General features: G+C 47.4%; 1 protein-coding gene across 1 annotated transcript; it reads right to left on the bottom strand.

Moving 5' to 3' along the window:
* Positions 1-12: 12 nt before the first annotated feature.
* Positions 13-16,181, bottom strand: HSPB8 (heat shock protein family B (small) member 8). The gene is made up of 3 exons (XM_509417.6): positions 15,212-16,181; positions 7,788-7,851; positions 13-1,054 (listed from the first exon to the last, which is right to left on the bottom strand). Exons 1-3 carry the CDS (start codon positions 15,576-15,578, stop codon positions 895-897), a joined length of 591 nt encoding a protein of 196 aa, XP_509417.1. The 5' UTR covers positions 15,579-16,181; the 3' UTR covers positions 13-894.
* Between the last annotated feature and the right edge of the window lie 4,724 nt (positions 16,182-20,905).

The raw sequence follows: 20,905 nt of genomic DNA, 5'->3' as shown, positions 1-20,905 counted from the left end.
ACCACACGAGGCTAAGAACGTCTGCTCCTTTATTATTATTATTATTAATTATTTACTGTTATTTCCCCCTAAACAACAGCATAACTCAAATAATAATGACACACACGTCCCGCCCATATACACAATACCACTAGCCTATCTGTCAGGCTATCTGGCCTTTGCTTGGTTCCTGATGGAGCTGTCTGGAGACAGCTCCCTCTGTAAAAATCCCGACTTAAACTCAGGGGACAGAAGAAAGGGGGGACCTAGGCCAGATCATAAACTGACAGGCTCCCAGCGTCCTTAGGGAGTGCTAATGTGGAAACTTTGAGAACGTGCTGGACACATCTGGGCAGAGGGCAGAAGGCACTGTTTGTTTTTATGTGGTTGATGGATAAATTCCATATGGGGATATAAGACCTGTATATCACCCATTTTAGGCCAGGCATGTGGAAGCACAGTGGGGTTAGCTACTGGGTTTCATTAACCAAACCATGCGGCATGGTTTGGGAGCCATGGGAATCGGGAGCCCAGAGTAGGAACCTGGGTGATGGGGGAGGTCCCCAGAGAAAAGTAACCCTTGCATTCACTGCAAGTAAGATACAACGTGAAATGTTAAGTCCCCTTTTATGTGTTTTGCAACTATAGAATGTGCAACATTTTCATCAAGATAGAAAAGGTAAAGAAAGCAAAACTAGTATTTTGGCCTAACACAACCAAGCATGATTTGCCAATTGCGCTATCTTGTAGAGAAATCTACCACTACACTATCCAGGGAATCTGTGGTCAGTCCTCACCCCCGCACCCTCTAACATTTTACTTGCACTAAATCTGAGTTCAGCTAAAGTAATGTATCCTGGAATCAGAGAAGCCCTAGGGTTGGGGACAAAACAAGGATGGGCCAGTACTGGCATCTCAGGTACAGGTGACTTCCTGGCTGTCCTGGGGAAGCTCGTTGTTGAAACTGCTCTCTCCAAATGTTGAGTAAGGAGGGACCTGGGGAGCTTCGATGATCAGCAGACCCTCTGGGGAAAGTGAGGCAAATACTGTCACAGGATCCACCTCTGCAGGAAGCCTAGGAGAAACACACGATTTTATTCATTTATTGTTGTTAATATTGCTTAAACATTCTTTTATTCACTTGAGAGGAAATATTTTTGGTAAGAGCTTAGGCTTTGGGGACATACAATGTTGGGTTTGAATCCTGGCTCTACCCCTTTCTAGCTGTGTGGTCTTGGGAAGATTATTCAATTGCTCTGAGCTTGTTTTCTCATCTGCAAAATGAGGATAATAATACTGAACTTGTAGAGTATTTGAACTTCAGAGTCTGAGTATGCTTTGCAAATGGTAAAATGCTGTTTGAACAGTAGTTCTTAACTTAAAAGAGAGCTGTGGCCCACATATTTGGTCCCAGGTTGAAGTCGTCACCTTAATACCCACTACTGACCACAATTACTAGCAGAAATGGCACCACTACCATCCCTTTATAGAGTGCAAGTAAGGTGTTATCATAACAGGCAACACATTTTCATCTGACATGTGCTTGCTGGAGAGTGCTTCACTACAAAATGCATTAATGGTGATGCAAGCACTAGGTACCTTGGCGGATAAAAGGGGCCAAGCTGGCCACATGTAGATTTCAGAGGGCAACATACTCGATGGTATTCAAAATAAGCCTTGATTTTGTTCATACCCTAAGTATCTCTGATGTGGTTTGGCTGTGTCCACCCAAATCTCATATTGAATTGTAGCTCCCATAATTCCCATATGTTGTGGGAGAGGCCTGATGGGAGATAATTGAATCATGAGTAGGGGGCAGTTTCCTCCATACTGTTCTCTCATGGTAGGGAATAAGTCTCACGAGATCTGACGGTTTTATAAGATTTTTTGCTTGGTTCTCATTTTCTCTCTTGTCTGCTGCCATGTAAGACGTGCCTTTCACCTTTTGCCATGATTGTGAGGCCTCCCCAGCCATGTGGAACTGTGAGTCCATTAAAACTCTTTTTTTAAAATATATCAATTATGTAGTCTCAGGTATGTCTTTATCAGCAGTGTGAAAACAGACTAATACAATCACTTAGCAGATCATTATTATCTTGTTCTTCCTTTTTTTTGGGGGGACAGAGTCTCACTCTGTCACCTAGGCTGGAGTTCAGTGGCGCGATCTTGGTTCACTGCAAGTTCTGCCTCCCAGGTTCAAGCAATTCTCCTGCCTCAGCCTCCTGAGTAGTGTGGATTACAGACACCCACCACCATGCCTGGCTAATTTTTGTATTTTTAGTAGCGATGGGGTTTCACCATGTTGGCCAGGCTGGTCTCGAACTCCTGACCTTGTGATCCACCCACCTCAGCCTCCCAAAGTGCTGAGATAACAGGCGTGAGCCACCGAGCCCAGCTAATTATCTTGTTCTTAAAACTCAGTTATAGACAATACTTGGTTGGAGTATTGTAAGAGGATGATTAAGAGGTAAGAATTAATATGCCCGTTCTACAGATCACTAAACAGAGACTTGGGGGAAATCAAATGACAAGCTCAACAAGTGAGAAAGCATCAAAGATGGAATTTCTAAACCTAAATCTGGTCCAACTTCTAATAAGGTATTTTTATGATTTTTGGATTGCTTTGGGTGAATGAGACTATTGAGAATTTGGTTTCTTCAACAAACTATTAAAACTGTGAGGACATATTAGTGATCTCATTGGGGTGCCATTATTTTTTTTAACCATGAAATCCATGACCTTCTGAGTACTTTCTATGTGCCAGGTACTTTAGCTGAATCATATCATTTTGGTGTTAACAATAATCCCGCCAGGCAGATTCCATTGCTATCCCCATCTTACAGATGAGGAAATTGAGGCTCAGAGAAGTGAACTGCTTTGCCCAAGGTCGCTCAGCTGGCAAATGGCAGATAGGAAATGGAATTGGAATCCTGGTCTCCAAACTCAGAGTATCTGACCGTGATGCTCTCCTGCCTCCCCCAGCACCAGACATTTGAAAGAAGGACTATGGCAGGAAGGACCGGCAGTTCAATCAAAATCTTTCCACTGGTCCCTGCTGGCTCTGCCTATTGTAAATACGAGGGTCTTGATGAAAGAACCAAGGCACGAGGTAAGCCCATTCCTGATCATAGGCAGGACTCCTTCTGGAGGGGCTGGGGATTTTTTTTTTCTTTCTTTCTTTCTTTTTTTGTGGGTACAACAACCTGTAGCCACATGAGCCATATCTACCCAGGAGATTCCTTGCCAGATTGGAACCATGGAGATGAACAAGGCTGCTTCTGGGAAGCCCATTTGGAAGAAAAAGAGGGAACTAGAAAGCTGCCAAGTCAAGCTTTTGAAGCGGAGACAAAGTCAAAAGTTTAGACCTCCCTCCCAATGCTGGGGATGGGCTGACTGTTTAACCATGTGCACACCAACCCAGTGCACACCAGGTACAGTGTGACAGGGTGGCTATGGCCTAGAGCATGGGTTTTGCAGGCAGGCTGACGTGCATTCAAATTCTGACTCTTCCTGACCACACAACATGGGGCTGGTGATCTTGCCTCTTTGAACCTGTTTCTTTGCAGAAAAAAAGGGGGCAATAATAGTACCCACCTCTTAGGGTGGAGTGAGAATTACGCTGCAGTCTTTGACCTTACATGTTGGCATCTTGACAGCAAGATGGAGTATCATACAAATTGCAGGATCATTGAACCACAGAGTATCAGGGCCCCAAAGGATCTTCCTGATTGTCCATGACAATGATCTTATATTACTTATGGGGAAACTGAAACTCAGAGAGATAGACAAGTCCAAGGTCTCTAACCAAGTGACTTGTATTTAAACCCATTTGGTGGGAAAGTAATTCCTCTTCAGTTCTCTTTCAGTGCTTCTACTTACATCTGAAGGAATGTCTCTGCTAAGTACTAACAGGCCTTTAACGCCTTTAGCCTCTATCACTTGCTACCTTCCCTTTTTAACAATGCGAGAGCTGAGGCCCTTAGGCAGGCAATATTATCTAGTTAGAATTTAACCACAGTTTGCTTTCATTGGATTTATTTCATGATTGCTTTCCTCAGTGAACATTTCAGTGATAAGAATTTAACTTTATCAAAAATGAGATGATCTAAAAGAAAAAAAAACCTTTAGTAAATCATGGTACAGCAATGTAAGCATATAAGGCAAAAAATAGTGAAGATGGGATGTGAATGACAGTATTGCAAATGACTGTAATTTGGTTTCCCCTAACCAAATAGGAAGGTCATGGACTTTGAAAGCTGAGACCCAAGACCTCTCCCTCTCCTCCTTATTCAGTCCAAATGGGGCTTTTCACACAGAGATGGATGTGTTGGGATGAATTTCCTTGCCATGGTTAAGGCAAACAGCTGCAGCATCCTGCCTGGGTGGAAATCTCCAAGGATCTCAGCCTGGCTGAAGGAATCTCCCTGTCCTCTAATGACTGGAGTTTTCCCTGGGAGAGGAGGCAACGAGGCCTCCTGAGATTGGCCCAGAGGTGTCCCAGACCCCAGTTCGACTCCTAGGTGTCTAGAGTCTGGGCAGAGCCAGGAGCTCCCAGGAGTCCCAGCTGCTGGAGTGTGAGTCCAGCCTTGTGAAGCCTTTTCATAATATTAATTCCCATGGACCAAGCCCTGAGTCTGTATTCCATGCTTAATGCGTTATACACATCCTCTCACTCCCATCACAACCCTTCCATGCAGGGATGCGGGAATGGAAGGTCAGAGCAGTTAAGCAAGTTGCCCCAAGTTACCCACTCACTTTCTCATGGAGCCAGGACTCCCTGCACCCGGAGCTGAGATTCAAAATATTTAACAACTAGTGCAGCTGGGCACTGACCATTCAGAAGGGATGGGTGCAAGTCATAGTGATGGAGGAGGGTCCTGGGACCCTTTAGTTGTTGGAAGGTGGAGAGGTTTAGAGGGTCCTGGGGACAAGATCAGAGTGACTGGGGTTGGCTAGGGAGGGCTCAGGGCAATAGCTAGCCAATATTCAGGGGTCCCCATCCCCCCGGATCATGGACCGGCACCCATCTGTGGCCTGTTAGGAATCAGGCCTCACATCAGGAGGTGAGCAGCAGTTCAGCCAGCATTACTGCCTGAGCTCCGCCTCCTGTCAGATCAGCAGTGGCATTAGTTCTCATAGGAGCTTGAACCCTGTTGTGAACTGTGCATGCGAGGGATCTAGGTTGCATGCTTCTTATGAGAATCTAATGCCCGATGATCTGAGGTGGAACAGTTTCATTCCCCAGTCCATGGAAAAATTGCCTTCTACGAAACTGGTCCCTGGTGCCAAAAAGGTTGGGGACCGCTGAATATTTTAACAACTAGCCCAGCTCAGCAGCTGAGCACCAGCCTGGAGCAATTTCAGGCATTTCTCATCAGGTTACTTCCAGCAAGCTATCTCCCCTAAGGCCTTGGAGCATGTGAAATACACACACACACACACACACACACACACACACACACACACACACACACACCTCTTTTAAGATGATTAATTCACTTCTTTCTTACTCAGTCCCTTTTACAGCTATGCCCTGCTTGTGACTCCACCCTGAGACCTCATTTGAGCCTTGACATCAGCTTCCCCCCACCCCCTGCCTTCCTTCCTCTCCCTCAGCAATGTTTAATCTGCTTGCTAAACCAGGGAGAGGTGTGGGGCACGGAGATGCCAGGCAAGCCAGCAAACATGAAGAGCAAATGGTTTGGCGTTTGCCTTATCAGGAAGTGTCCACAGGCTTCCAAGAACTGCAGAGGCTGTGGGAGGGCCAGGGACAGACACGTGGGGGAAGAGACAGGAATGTAGAATCCCAAAGCTGGAAGAAGCCTCAGAATTCAGCTAGTGTGATCTCTCCACACACAGAATTTCTTTGCAAAGGCTGATGGAAAAGTTAAGAGTCAACAATAACAATAGTAATAATGAACTCCCACTTATGAGGACCTACGCTGAGCCATGACCTTATGTCACTTTCAGCCAGGAGCTCTGCAAGGCTGGAATCAGCATCCCTTTCACAGATGAGGAAACAGCACTCCTTGCTCAAGGACTGAGCATGGAACTCAGAGGTCAGGGATCTATTCTGGACCCTTCTAAATTCTAGTTGTAAAGAGCTTGGGTATGTCCTTTCACCTGTGGGAGACTTAGTTTCCCTGTATTGCAAGGAGGGTCATGTCTCTTCTCTCCGATGCACACTTTTGCTGCAAAGGCTAAATGCAACGATGGCTTGGAAAAGAGTTTAGGGGCCAGGCGCAGTGGCTCACACCTGTAATCCCAGCACTTTGGGAGGCAGAGGCGGGCAGATCACTTGAAGTCAGGAGATCGAGACCAGGCTGGCCAAACATGGTGAAACCCCGTCTCTACTAAAAATACAAAAATTAGCCAGGCGTGGTGGCGTGCACCTGTAATCCCAGCTACTTGGGAGATTGAGGCCGGAGAATTGCTTGAACCCAGGAGGCGGAGGTTGCAGTGAGTTGAGATCGTGCTGCTGCACTCCAGCCTGGGCAACAGAGTGAGACTCCATCTCAAAAAAAAAAAAAAAAAAAAAAAGAGAGAGAGAGAGAGTTTAGGGGCCAGAAACGCACATAGTGGAGTGACGCCGATTGCTGATTAGAGAGAAGGTGTGTAGGAAGCACCTGGCAGTTATTTAAGTGCAGCCATCGTGACCACACTGTGCAACTCTGCTCCCTATAGGTACTGCCAGCTAGGGGCTCATGGTGGCTTTGGTTCATGGCCTCAGCCTGATTGTCCTTGGCTGCTCTCATGGTTCCCCCAGGCTCCCTTTCCCTGTTAAACATGAATCCCTTCTACTCCCCTCAGCAAAATAGCTCTTCGGCTTTGGTTCATGGCCTCAGCCTGATTGTCCTTGGCTGCTCTCATGGTTCCCCCAGGCTCCCTTTCCCTGTTAAACATGAATCCCTTCTACTCCCCTCAGCAAAATAGCTCTTCCTGTGTCCCAATGTCTCAGCCTCCAAACCTCTCTGGGTAGTATGCAGTGTTCTCAGGACACTTTCCAACTTCATTTTTGTGGATGCCCTAGAGAAGGTGCTCATTTTCCTGGCAGGGCAGAGGCTGAGCAAGCAGCCTGCAAGATATTCTGCTGGGGCATTTGGGGAATCAGGGGATGGTCTTTCTGGATGGTGACAGGGGTCCTCCCTCAGCTATGCCCCGTGGGTAGGTGCTGTGTGATTGTGGACAAGTCATTGTCTTGCTTACCCTCAGATGCTTAGTCTATAAAAGGGAGTTGTTCCTCGGGTGCAGTGGCTCAAGCCTCTAATCCCAGCACTTTGAGAGGCTGAGGTGGGTGGATCGCTTGAGCCCAGGAGTTCAAGACCAGTGTGGGCAACATGGCGAAACCCCATCTCTACTAAACAAATACAAAAAATTAGCCGGACATGGTGGCACATGCCTGTAATCCCAACTACTCAGGAGGCTGAGGCACACGGACCGCTTGAACCCAGGAGGTGGAGGTTGCAGTGAGCTGGGATCACACCACTGCACTCCAGACTGGGTGACAGAGTGAGACTCGGTCTCAAGATAAATAAATAAATAATAAATAAATAAAATGGGGTTTTTAATACCCACCTCACAGGGCACAGAGCAGATGAGATGATGCGATCTATGTGCTCCCCCTTCTGGGACCCTATTACAGGTCTGCTGGGACATTTTCTCCTCGTTAGGTGTGAGGGTTCAATTCCCTGCTCCAAGGAGGTGTCTTAAAAGAGAGATGCCCAAGAGGGAGAGACCCCAGATCATGGGTCCCAGGTGTGTCCCCTCCTCCACTCCCACCCTGAGCTCCATGACTCCAGGTTACTTACTGGATTTTCTTTGTGAAGTTCTTAGAAACGATGCCACCTTCTTGCTGTTTCTCTTCATGTTTGCCTGGAAGGAAGAGAAGTGTGGCATGTCAGCATCTATGTTCCTTGGGCATCCTTCAGGACTGAGGCTTGGGTTCAAATCCTGGCCCTGGACCTGCCTTGCTGTGTGGCTTAGGCCTACCCTAGAGACTCCAGTTATCTAAGCCTCAAGGACCTTGTCTGCCATACAGACCCACCTAAGTCCACTTCCAAGGCTGGCTATGAAGGTGAAATAAGATAATTGATGGAAAGGAGGCGTAGACCGTGGTTTGTAGTTAATTAAGGGTTAGTCCGAGGAAATCACAGAAACTTCTGTGTTGTACCAAATCTTCCATGTGTTGTACCGAATCTTCCAAGTCTCCCACCTGACTCCTCTTCTCTAACCTGCCAGTAGAACCCTGGGTCTGACATCCCAGACTGGATGGCAGGCTTGAAGCGGGGTCACATGCTGAGGGCGACTCTGCCGTGTAGCTTGCTTTATAGCTACCAGAGTGCTTTCCTAACTCCGAGCCCAGACATCGCTCTCCCTTTGTTTCCGACATGGAAACTGAGGCCTGGTGATGGATCCAGGGTCGCCCAGCAGGTCCCTGGTGGCTCTGAGCTTTGAATCAGCTCTCTCTGAGTCTAGGCCAAGTTCTAGGGCCTGATGCCTCTCTGCTCTTGAATTTCTGCCTGTTCCAGCTCCCGATTAGCTCTTTAAGCCACATTATCTGTACCCAGTAGTGAAAGCACAGCCTGGAAAAAGAATGCTTCAATCTGCCAAAAACACCCAGCTTTTCCTAAGGGCACTGTGGATGTGAAATTCCACCAGACCTCTCGCCTCTTAACCTGTGGTAAGAGAGAGCTTCCCAACCCCCTCAGGGAGGAAAAAGATGAAATTACAAGAAGACCTGGGCCTAAACTGGTTTTGATCTTGTAATGTATATAGCACATTCTAATTCTCTCGGTCTCTCCTCATTCTTTTTTTCTTTAATAGAGAGAGTGTCTGTAGTTTCTCTTTAAACAAACAAGATTAGTACAACAGTGGGGCCATTCGGCTGTTACTTTTCACTCCTCATTTGTGGGGCCACCTTCTGGAGGCAAGAACTCTCATTTACACAGGGAGGTGCTTCTGAGGGGCCTTGAAATCTAGAATGTAAACAACTTCGTTGAATATAGCAGTCCAGATTTTTTTAAACTGACAACTTATAGCTAATTACTTTTAATTATTTCTTTGTTAATAGCTCTTTTTGTGCTTTAAGATAGTGCACGTGTATGTTAGAAAATGCAGAAAATAGGCCGGGCATAGTGGCTCACTCCTATAATGTCTGCACTTTGGGAGACTGAGACAGGAGGATGACTCGAGGCCAGGAGTTTGAGACCAGCCTGGACAACATAGAGAGGCGCTGTTTCTAAAAATAATAATAATAATAGGCAGGGCGTGGTGACTTATGCCTGTAATCCCAGCACTTTGGGAGGCTGAGGCAGGTGGATCACGAGGTCAAGAGATCGAGACCTTCCTGGCCAACACGGTGAAACTCCGTCTCTACTAAAAATACAAAAATTAGCTGGACATGGTGGCACGTGCCTATAGTCCCAGCTACTTGGGAGGCTGAGGCAGGAGAATTGCTTGAACCCGGGAGGCAGAGGTTGCTGTGAGGCGAGATCGCGCCACTGCGCTCCAGCCCAGCAAAAGGGTGAGACTCTGTCTCAAAATAATAATAATAATTACTATTATTATTATTATCCAGGTGTGATGGTGTGTGCCTGTAGTCCTAGCTATTTGGGAGGCTGAGGTGGGAAGATTGCTTGAGCCCAGGAGTTTGAGGTTACAGTAAGCTATAATGCACCACTGCACTCCAGCCTGGGCAACAGAGTGAGATCTGGTCTCTAAATTTAAAAAAAAAACAACAATAACAAAAGAAAAAAATTTTTAAAAAAGCCATCAAAACTACTCATAATCCTGTCACCCCAAGGAAGCTACTAATAATATCTTTTATATGTTCTGAGTTTTCTATGTTTCTCAGAAATGTGTAAATGTTACATAGTATCCATGTATATCAGTATTCTATCAAATGGGATAGTTCTCTGCATTATGTTTGGAACTTATTTTTCTCTCTTGCTAACACATTATAATTACTTTTCCATATTACCAAATATTCTTTGACAACATAATTTTTAATGGCTGCAGTGTTCTATTGAGGAATATATAAGAGCTAATTTAACCAATCCCCTACTTTGGGGCTCTGAAGAATTTCCAACATTGGAGAGAACTTCATGGCCCTGAACATTCTTGTAGCTGGAACTTCACACCAGGCCCTATGACTTCTTTAGGATTAACTGAGGACTAATGCAACTTCCAGAATTTCTAAGCCTTAATCTATGTTCCTAAATTGCTCTCAGCAAAAGAAATTCATTTTAAACTGGAGTGTCTGGCTAACCAGAACATGCTATCCTGTGAATGTGTGGCCGCTTAAAGAGTCTATCCTGTGCTGCCAACTCCGTGACCACCAACCGCCTGGCTCTAGCACAGGCCTGTGCCCAGAAGAGCACTGTCTGTTCTTTGGTACCCTCCCCACAGCCAGGGCGCCGGGAGACCTGTTTCCCCTGGGGACAGGCCAGTGCCTCTGACTCAGCGCTTTTGCATCCTAGAATCCTCCTGCATGCTGGTGTCCTGGGAATAAAAACTGATAATATAAATAATAATAGCAAGTAATATAGCGCTTCCTTGGTGTCAGCCACTGTTCTAAGCACCTTATCTGTATCAACTCCTTTAATTTTTGCAATAACCTTAAATAATAATAGTAAAATAATAATATAAGCAGGCATTTTCATTATTGTCATTTTGTAGATAGGAAACCCGAAGTTCAGAGAGGTTAAGTGCCGTACCCAAGGTCACACAGCTTGGAAATGACTGGTGCAAAGATTCAAAAGCAGGCAGACAGGTTCTGGAATATTGGGTGTTGGACTTAAGTCTCTACTCTGACATTTCCTGGCACATCTCTAAGTTTCTCTGAGCCTCAGTTTATTCTTCTCTGAAATGGGAATGACGACACCTATCTTACTGGGTTACCGTAGGAAGCAAATGAAAGCGAGTCACAGAATGGCTTTGGAAGTTGTAAAAGTACCATGTGAAGGTAAACACCTGTGGTTTATTTTGATGTTTGGGGAAAAGACTGCTCCTCAGAAACTAGGTGCCTCTGTCTGCTCTGAAAATAGGGTATTGGGGTGAGGGAAGGGAGGATCTCTGAGCAGGGAAAGCTCCAAGATTTCCAAAAGAGGGGCCTGGAGGTGGGGTTAACCTCATTTAAAGAGAGTGTTGCTAGGAGGATCATCTTGAAACTCAATTTGCTTATCATTTGCCTACTTAGATTGGGGCAGCTTAAGGATTATGAGTGATTTTTAATTTCTTATTTTGCTTTCCTAACTACATATTCTATCATGAAGACATTTTATTTTTGTAAACTGAAAAAAGTAATTATTATGATTTTTAGAAATACATCCAGAGGCTAGGAGAAGTCAGAAACCCCTTGCAGACATGCTTTTTTCAACATGCCTCAGAGAAATGTAGGTGGAACACTATTGGCCCAGCTAAAGAAAGAAAGTGCTGTTTCCAGGGAAGGCAGAGTCCCTGGGACTAAGGAGAAGGGGTGGAAATAAGGCCTTGGGGCTTTCCAGTCTCTATCTTAGCCAGGGTCTGGCCCAGTGGCCCATGAAGGGAACATTTCTTGGCTGGTGGTTGCAGGATGGGGGTAGGGGAATCTGAGGCTTGCTGGAAATTGTCTAGTCCAGCATTTTCCAAACACTTCCTTGAATGAGACACTCATACGTGGTCAGATAAGATAGGGCTGCCTCTTAGAGATTCATAAACTACATTAGTGACTTAAAGGCTCTGATAAGTCCTGCAGTGAGAAGACCTGTTTATAATTTTGTTTTTACTGGCACCATACAAGACCTTGAACTCTCCTGCTCCTGTTTCTAGATGCCTAGTAACAGCTTGAAGTACATTGGTAAATTCTGATCTCGTCTACCTCTTCATAAGACCAACAGTAAAACTGAGGCTCCAGAGGCTGTGGGATTTGCTCAGGGCCACACCGCCAGAAGTAGATCCAGCCATCCTGACTCAGAACCAGCCAGAGAGGCCTGACATTGAATGTCAGACACTGCCAGGGAGAAGTGGGTGATCTCAGGTGAGTTACTTTCTCTGGGCCTCGGCTTCCTTATCTGTATAATGGGGTTAACAAACCTACCCACACTTCCTAGTAGGTCCTTGTGAGGAACCACTGAGCCACCACATGTAGGCCTTTAGCACGTGCTTGTGGAGGAACGGATTTGTCATTTTGTGGTATAGGGTGGGAAACTGGATCTGACTTCCAACTTCCCTTGAAAATTGCTTTTTATTTATTTTTATTTTTCATTTTTTTTGAGACAGAATTTCTTTCTTGTTGCCCAGGCTGGAATGCAGTGGCACGGTCTCAGCTCACTGCAACCTCCACCTCCCAGGTTCAAGCGATTCTCCTGCCTCAGACTCCTGAGTAGCTGGGATTACAGGTGCTCGCCACCACGCCCGGCTAATTTTTGTATTTTTAGTAGAACGGGGTTTCGCCATGTTGACCAGACTGGTCTCAGACTCCTGACCTTAAGCGATCCTCCCGCCTTGGCCTCCCAAAATGCTGGGATTACAGGCATGAGCCACCGCACCCGGCCCGAAAGTTGCTTCTTAAATAGAGCTCCTGATATCAATTTTATTTTTAAACCCCTTTTATGAAAGCCCTTGTATGGACTCTCAGGGAATTTGGATTTTGTCTAGCCGATGTCACTAATTGCACGTCTGAAAAGCTTTGTCTTTGTCTTATTTAAGCTCCCAATGACCCCATTTTACAGACGTGGAAATTGAGACTGCATGACTCACCCAAAGCCTCTGGATTAGTAAGACACTTAGCTGAGATCTCAACATGGAGCTGCCAGACCCCACCTGTTATGAAGCACCTACAAAAGAGGATGGTGAAAAGCCCTCCAGGCTGGACAGAGGGTCTCCTAGAGGGACCACAGGGTGGAGTAGACCCTTGGACTTGGGCTAGAAGCATCTAAGACCCTAATTAAAACAAGGACAGAAGGAATGGTGATAATTGTTCTGTTTACAGAGTGCCAGGCAAGCACTATTATTAGCTCCATTTTATAGACACTCTGCATATATTATCATAGATAGTCTGCATATGTTTAATCTTTCCTACACTCTTGCAGGACAGACATTATTATGGTCCCCATTCTGCAAATAGGAGAAATGAGGCTCAGAGGGATGAAGACTTTCTCGTCCACATCCACCATGCTAGTGAACAGCAGTGCTGGGATCTGAACCCAGGTTTCAAAGAGCATCTATTATTCATTATTTATTGGGGCCTTCCTGGATGCCTGGCACTATAACAATAACGACGGCAATAATAATACTAATTCCTTGTGTTCCAGGTCATAGAATGTGAAAGGAAAATAAATCTTGGGGCCCCGAAATCACTAAGCTAAAGGGAAAAGTCAAGCTGGGAACTGTTTAGGGCCAACCTACCCTCCATTCTATTCAAAGGCAGCCCTCTGCTCACTGACATAGATGCATATCTGTTTGCCTCCTTTGGAAAGGCTAATCAGAAACTCAAAAGAATGCGACCATTTGTCTCTCACCTACCTGTGACCTGGAAAACCCCTCCCTGCTTCAAGTCTTCCTGCCTTTGCTTCAAGTTGTCCTGCCTTTCTAGATCGAACCAATGTACTTCTTACATATATTGATTGATGTCTCATGTCTCTCTAAAATGTATAAAATTAAGCTGTGCCCAGACCACCTTGGGCATGTGACAGGAGGACTTCCTGAGGCTGTGTCATGGGGGTGTCCTCAACCTTGGCAAAATAAACTTCCTAAATGAACTGAGATCTGTCTCAGATTTTCTGGGTTCACAGGTATGTACACTTTTTACAGCATCACCTCACTTAAAACAACAATCCTTATGGTATAACCATTTGAACCCTAATTTCCAGATGAGGAAACAAAACAGAAGCACAAAGTGAAGTAATTTGCACATCCTGCTGGTTAGAGTTGGAGCCAGTTTCGGAACTCATGCCCTGCTCCCCAGCCAACTCAGAAATCTGGCTGACCCTGTCATCAGCACGTGGCCCCAGCGTGTCTCCCGGTCCACCACACCCGCTGGAGCCTCTGATGTTTATAATTCTACCATGACTGGCTTGAAACTCCTCCTGAACGCTGCTGGGGCTTGTTCCTGCCCAGCCTGTGTTTGCAATGGCTTTGACTGATTTTCTGGAAGGCAAGCCTCTGCCGGGAACACATTCTTTTTAATGGAGTGTTAATCAGGAGGGAAGGAAAAGAAAGATTTTTCTACTGCCCAGCTTCACAGGGGCTGAGCTTCCTGTCTTCTCTCATTTTTCCCCCTAGTATGTTTATTTCTCCCAGGGTGGGATGCGGCAGTGAGAGCCCTAGGCCTAAAGCTGTGCATAGGCCCAGTCCCTACTCCACTCCTATTGCTGACTCATGGCATGACTGTGAACGAGTCCCACCTAGGCCTCAGCCTCCTCAGCTGCAAGATGGGCCTACCCTGCTACTCTGGAGTGGACTGAGGATGATTTTGGAGAAGTATAAGAATGTCAGCCCACCCTTGGCACCTAGTAGGTGCTCAGGAAATCATCACTTCTTCTTTCTGGCCTCCTAATTCCCAGACAACCTGGGTCTGACTCCTTGGTGGCCTTGAACAAGTTACTTTAATCTCTCCATGCCTCAGTTTCCTCATCTGAAAAAAAGAAGATAAACAGTACCCACCTCCTCTGGTTGTGGTATTAGCTGAGATATTATAGGCAACAGCAGTTAGCAAAGTGCTGAGCGAATAGTTAGCACTCAGAGTTACCAGTTAGTGTTACTACAATTACTGGTAAGCCTCAGTTTCCCTGTCTGGGACAAGGAGAAGTGTTTCACCGGAAACCAGTTGCGGTTATTAACACTATCATTGTTCAGCCTTAACGTGCACTTCTAGACTCTGTTATGATGCTGGAGTGCACAAAATCCCGTTTCTTCTTTGTTTTTTAATTCTTTGATATCTGCTTAACCTATTCTTTATATTAAATGCCCTCTGTCAAAATATCCAGCATGGTTTCTATTTTCCTGTCTGTACCCTGATTGATGAGCACCCAGAGGCCCCAATAGCTGAGTCAGGCAGGTTAAGATCTCTGCTGGGAGCCGGGAGAGAAGTTTTCCGTAAAGATAACTTTGCAGGCTACATTCCTGAGCCCTGAGGTCACCTGTGTCACACTGTCCCAACGTCAGCTCCCAGGAAACTTTCTCCTGGCTATTCCCAGGGCTGAGGGCTACATCCCCGCCTCCCCATTCTCTCTCCCTCCTGCCCCTGACTTACCAGACACCTCCACGTATCCATCTTTGGTCTTCACCATCAACTCCTCTGGCTTGAAGCTGTGCACATTCACACACACTTTCCAGGGCTCCCCAGGGAAGGGTGGGGGGGTCCTGCCCTCGGCAGGCACCCCAAACCTGGCGGTGGCAGTGGGGCCCCGGGGCACCATGCCCGACCTTAGGGTGCCTGGCCAGGCGGAGGAGAGACGAGGTAGAGCCCAGTCGGGCCAAGAGGCTGTCAAGTCGTCTGGGAAGGGGTCCATGCCAAAGCCATCATCCAGCAGGCGAGAGGAGAGGGGAGAGTCCCGGAAGGGGTCTCGGCGCAGGCGGCTTGGGTAGTGGCAGGAGAAGGGCATCTGACCGTCAGCCATGGTGGCTGCTGAGCTCAGAGGGAAACAGAGGCTCAGAGAGACAGAACCACCTGCCCAAGGTCACACAACAAGGTGGTGTGGCTGGGCTAGCTTATTCTTCAGCTTCCGAAAATGCTGCTTTTCTGCAGGGAGAAGCAGAACCAACCACTGCCAGGGACGGTTGTGTCCCCTCGACTGGGGTCCCAGCCCCCAAAGGTAACCCCCGGGCAGATCCAGCAGAATCCCAGAGGGTCCCCGTCCGTACTGCCTCACGACAGACCGGCAAGCCACCGTCCTCCCAGGCTGCCCAGGCTGGCAGCCAGAGCCGCTGAGGTCTAGAGCGGAGCCAGGAGCTTAATAAACCCAGGGCACGCGCGCCTAGAAACTTCTTCTGGCTCCTCCTGGGCTGCAAGCCTTCTATTTATTTGCTGCTGGAGGCTGGAGGCGGGTTTTGCAAGCGTCTCCTGTCACAGGAATATTCGGAGGTGATGAACCAGCCCCGGAGAATCCGCGGAGGGAACAGCTGGGCTGTGGGGGGAGCTGGGAGGGGCCGCGTCCAAGTTCAGCCGGCCTCTCCGGACACTCTCTCCTCCCCTGGCCACTCCGCTCAGCTCCGCCCTCCTCTTGCTCCGGGAGCTGGAGCCGCCCTCCCCGAGCGGGGCACTAAGGCCTGGCTATTAATAACCCCGAGCCTGGCTGAGGGCTCAGGTCACCCTCTGGAAATACCTTCCCCAGAGCGTGTCGTATCCTGCCTTTCCCCTGGGGACCTGCAGAAAGGGAAGAGAGAGACAGGAGCCCAGTGGATTTGAAGGATGGCCCTGGGTTGCAATCCCCACTTACAAGGTAGCCAAGCTCCTAGAGCCTCAATGCCCTCTGGGGAGAGTGGTAAAGGAAAAAAAAAATTTTTTTTAAATGTGTATATATATATTCATATGACACTTGTTAAAGTATGACAAGCAAGACTTTACTGGGCAGGGAAACTTTCTCCATAGATGTAGGGACCCCTGCAATGGGATTTTGCAGTGAGGGAGAAAGATTAGACTTGATTCCCAGTAGGTCATGGGTAAGTGTGAATTTGTAGCCAAGAAGCAGGTGGGGGGTCAGCGAATGGAAATTTACTAGGAGGAAAGTCCAGGAGTCAGAGGGATTCGGGCTCAGCTAACGTAAGAGGATTCTTGCTGAAGACAGGCCAGGGTGCTCAGACATCACCTGGGGGACCGTGGAGGATGAGGAAACTAATCAGATATCGAGGGTGATCAGAAATCGAAGATGGGTGGTTGCTACTAAACAGACTTAGCAGAGTTCATGCCAAAACTGAATTTTTCTTTCTTTCTTTTTTTTTTTTTTTTTTGAGACAGAGTCTCACTCTGTCCCCCAGGCTAGAGCGCAGTTGCGCCATCTCCGCTCACTGCAACCTCCGCCTTCCAGGTTCAAGTGATTCTCCTGCCTCAGACTCCCGAGTAGCTGGGATTACAGGCACCCGCCATCGTGCCCGGCTAATTTTTGTATTTTTTAGTAGAGTTGGATTTCACCATCTTGGCCAGGCTGGTCTTGAACTCCTGACCTCATGATCCACCTGCCTCCGCCTCCCAAAGTGCTGGGATTACAGACGTGAGCCACCTCGCCTGGCCCAAAACTGAATTTTTATAAGGAACCTCACTGATGGGCTTAGGAGAAGATTCAGAAATCCGATTAATGTTTGGTCAAGCAAAGCATCTTTATAGGCAGTAACATTATTCCCAGGCACCTCCAGGTTGTTAGTTTTCCTCCTTATAAATGGACATAACAGTAGCCAACTCACAGATGTACCATGAGGAATACATGAGGTAATTCTCTTTCTCTTTGTATTTTCAATTTCGAGTTATCAATTACATAATGTTTGCTATATGCCAGGCCCTGCCCTATGGGCTTTATAAATATGAATTCATTTAACCCTCACCAGCAATCCTGTGAGGTAAGAGTACCAGTATTATCCCATTTTACAGATGAGAAAACTACCATAGAAGTGTTCATGAATAGTAGCTTCTATTATTATTATGACTGTTAATACTGATAATTATTGAAAGATGTTACACTCTGGCAGGATGTCTGGTCTGAAACTCAAAGCCCCAAATCTAGACTTTCCTGCTCTTCCCATGCAGCTGGAAGAATGAATTTACAAATCCTCCTTTGGCCTGGAGGCCTCTTCAGCTTGAGTTCTAATCTTTGATCTGTCCGCAACAGGCAGAAAATTTTAGGCATGTCATTTTCCCTGTGTGGGCTTTCGGGTCTCAGCCCTGCCTTCTTCACGAGGTGAGGGTAAATTGAGGATATTAAGGAATTCAGTGAGTCATAGGTTGAGAAATTGTTTTGATATTAAACAGTGAGTGCATGAGGCAGTTTGCTAAAAATAATAATACGGAGAAAAACAATCACTGTCGCCCATTGCCTCCTGTGCATCTGCTTTTAGAGTTAGTACATTTCAGACATTACTGAGTTAAATCCTGACTCGATAGTTAAACGTCACTATTATCATCACCCCCATTTTGCAGGTGAAAAAACAGAGGCACAGAGGTTTGGCCCTTGCACACAGATATGGAGTGGCAGAGCCTAGGTGGGAACCTGGGTTGTTCTGAATCCTGGATCTGTGCTTAACCGACAGACGGAGACCCCTGCCCTCCTCCCCAGCTGAGAAAGAATGGTGGGGACCCCACGGCATGACATGTCCCGAGTGACTGGGCCCCCACTGGATGTAGGGTGAGCTCATCAGACTGGAAGCTTCGGGCTGACGTCATGGCTGGGCACAGAAGCTTCAGCTCTCTCTGTAATTACAGCTGGGCGGGGCTGGCTGAGTTGGAAACCAGTTGTGGGGAGAATCACTGCAAGCCGCATGACGCACCGGAGAAACCTGGCCCTGCCTGGGACCTGGGCAGGGGCTGGGGTGAGGTTTCTGAGTGGGTGGGACAGGGTGGAATGAGTTTGTGTGTGGATTTGAGTGGGTGCAGGAGTGAGTCTGTGTTTATGCGCCGATAGGGCTGTGTTTGTTTATCGCCGAGTCTGCTGGTGGGTATGTTCAGGGAGAAACTCCCCTCCTTTTCCCTTCCCAGGCCATCCCCAAACCTCCAGAGGACCCCTCTGCCTCAAACGAGGCTCAGTTGGGACCAGGGGACCTGGAAGGAGGGGAAGCCTGGCGAAGGAGCAGGGAACTGAGCTGTGATGACCTAATCCACCTTCTCATTTCAAGGATGAGGGGGATGAAAGGGAGGATGCAAAGGTAGAAAATAGAAATAACAATCACTGGCATTTACGGGGCACTTGCCCGGTGCCAGCTTCTGTTCTGAGCACTTTAAATGTATGTGCCTAAACTCTTTTACTTCTCCCCACGATCCTATTAGGAAGGATGTTTTTTATTTATTTATTTATTTATTTTGAGATGGAGTTTCACTCTTTTTACCCAGGCTGGAGTGCAACGGCATGATCTTGGCTCACTGCAACCTCTGCTTCCCGGGTTCAAGTGATTCTCATGCCTCAGCCTCCAGAGCAGCTGGGATTACAGGCACCTGCCACCACACCTGGCTAATTTTTGTATTTTTAGTAGAGACGGGTTTTCACCATGTTTGTCAGGCTGGTCTCGAACTCCTGACCTCAGGAGATCCACCCACCTCGGCCTCCCAAAGTGCTGGGATTACAGTCATGAGCCACCATGCCCATCAGGAAGGATGTTTTATTAAACTCATTTTAGAGATGAGGAAACTGAGGCACAGAGAGATTACCTGACATGCCTATGTCAGTGGCAGAGCTGGGATTCGAACCCGGGCAGTTTGGTTCTTGTCTCATCTGCTACACTGCCTCTGAAGTCAAAGTCATGGCTCACATTTATTGAACACTAACCATGTACCCGGCCTTGTGGTCAACAGTTTTATCCATGACCTCATGGAATCCTTGTGGTTCAGAGAGGTCAAGCCACCTGCCCTGGACCACACAGCTGACCAAGGATTGGAATCCAAGCCAGGGCGCACTTGGGAGTGCACGGTAATAACCACTATGGGACAATATTGGCCCAGCCTTGCCCAGCAAGCCTTCCACACTGCCTGGTGTCCTGTTCCCCCTTGGGCTCTCATTGCATTTCTGGATCTGGCCAGCCCTTCATTTCAGGAAGCTGAGGAGGGAGGCAGCTGCCCCGGCTAACTTGGCCACCTGGTGAGGAGTTAGCTAACACACGAGGAAAGCGGTCACTAAACCCCATGGGCTGTCACCAATCAGGTGAAAATATCACGCCAGGCTCAGGGGAGGCCCGGGAGAAGAAGGGGCCTCCAAGCTGGTTCCGCCAGGGAAGAAGAGACCTTAGAGGGGACTGTGGTACAGGGGAAGGATGTTAGATCCTGGGAACCAGAGCAACGTTTCTCTTGGCTGCCATCCTCATAGAGCTTTCGTACGGGGCGTACCACCATTAATTCTCAAAACAGCCCAGGAGGTAGGTGAGATCACCCTGCATGCCTGAAACTGGGGACCAGCTGGTGGGGACATAGTGGTCTGAAGCCACACAGGTAGTGCTGGGACCAAGTAGGACAAAGACATAGCTGCCAGATTCTGTGCCGTTTCTTTTCAATGTAGTAAGAAACAAAAGTTCCCACCCTCCCCTAGGGGATTCCCAGCCCCCAGCCCCTCCCCAGGGTCTGAAGACCCATCTCAGAGTTAGTTCTTTTGGGTGGCTCTGGATCCCAGCACATCCTCCAGAAAATAGGAAGTAAGCATGCTCATGCCTTTTTATTTCTTTCGTTTCTCAGACCCCCCTACAATGACACTAATGGAATTCCCAGCACACTCGGCTCCATGAAAGCAGGACCCTTGGGAGTCCTGCTCATAGTGGCATCCCCAGCGCCTAGAGGGAGCCTGCTGCACTGTAGAAGCCCAGCATATCTTGGATGAGTAGATGATGTCGTATCAGCAACCCTGGGTCTGAATTGCCAACTCCCACTGGGTAGACTCTACATGCAGTAACAACATCAGAATATTAACTAATTTCTGCAGTCCATAGAAGGTGCTGGGCACCAAGGCTTCCCAAGCATGCTCTTTTTAATTTTCATCACAGCCCCCTGGAGGTTTTATACTATCATTATTCCCTTTTTACAGATGAGGAAACTGAGGCAAAAGACATGAGGTGACCTGCCTGAGGCCACCAGCTTATGGATTCTGAACCCAGGTCTGTCTGAACTTTAAGCCCAGGCCTCTTTTCTCTGCCACACACCCCAGCAAGAATGAATAAATAAACAAAATAAAACAAACAGCTTGCACTGGGTCCCTCCCTAAATGAGCCTATGCCCTCACAATCCTGGGAAAGAAACACTTACTTATTGGAGCTCTAGCTT

This window comes from Pan troglodytes, chromosome 10, assembly GCF_028858775.2.
Source record: "Pan troglodytes isolate AG18354 chromosome 10, NHGRI_mPanTro3-v2.0_pri, whole genome shotgun sequence".
In the NCBI taxonomy this organism is placed as follows: domain Eukaryota; kingdom Metazoa; phylum Chordata; class Mammalia; order Primates; family Hominidae; genus Pan; species Pan troglodytes.
Note: the sequence above shows the minus strand (reverse complement) of the source record. Positions and strands in the feature narration are given on the sequence as shown.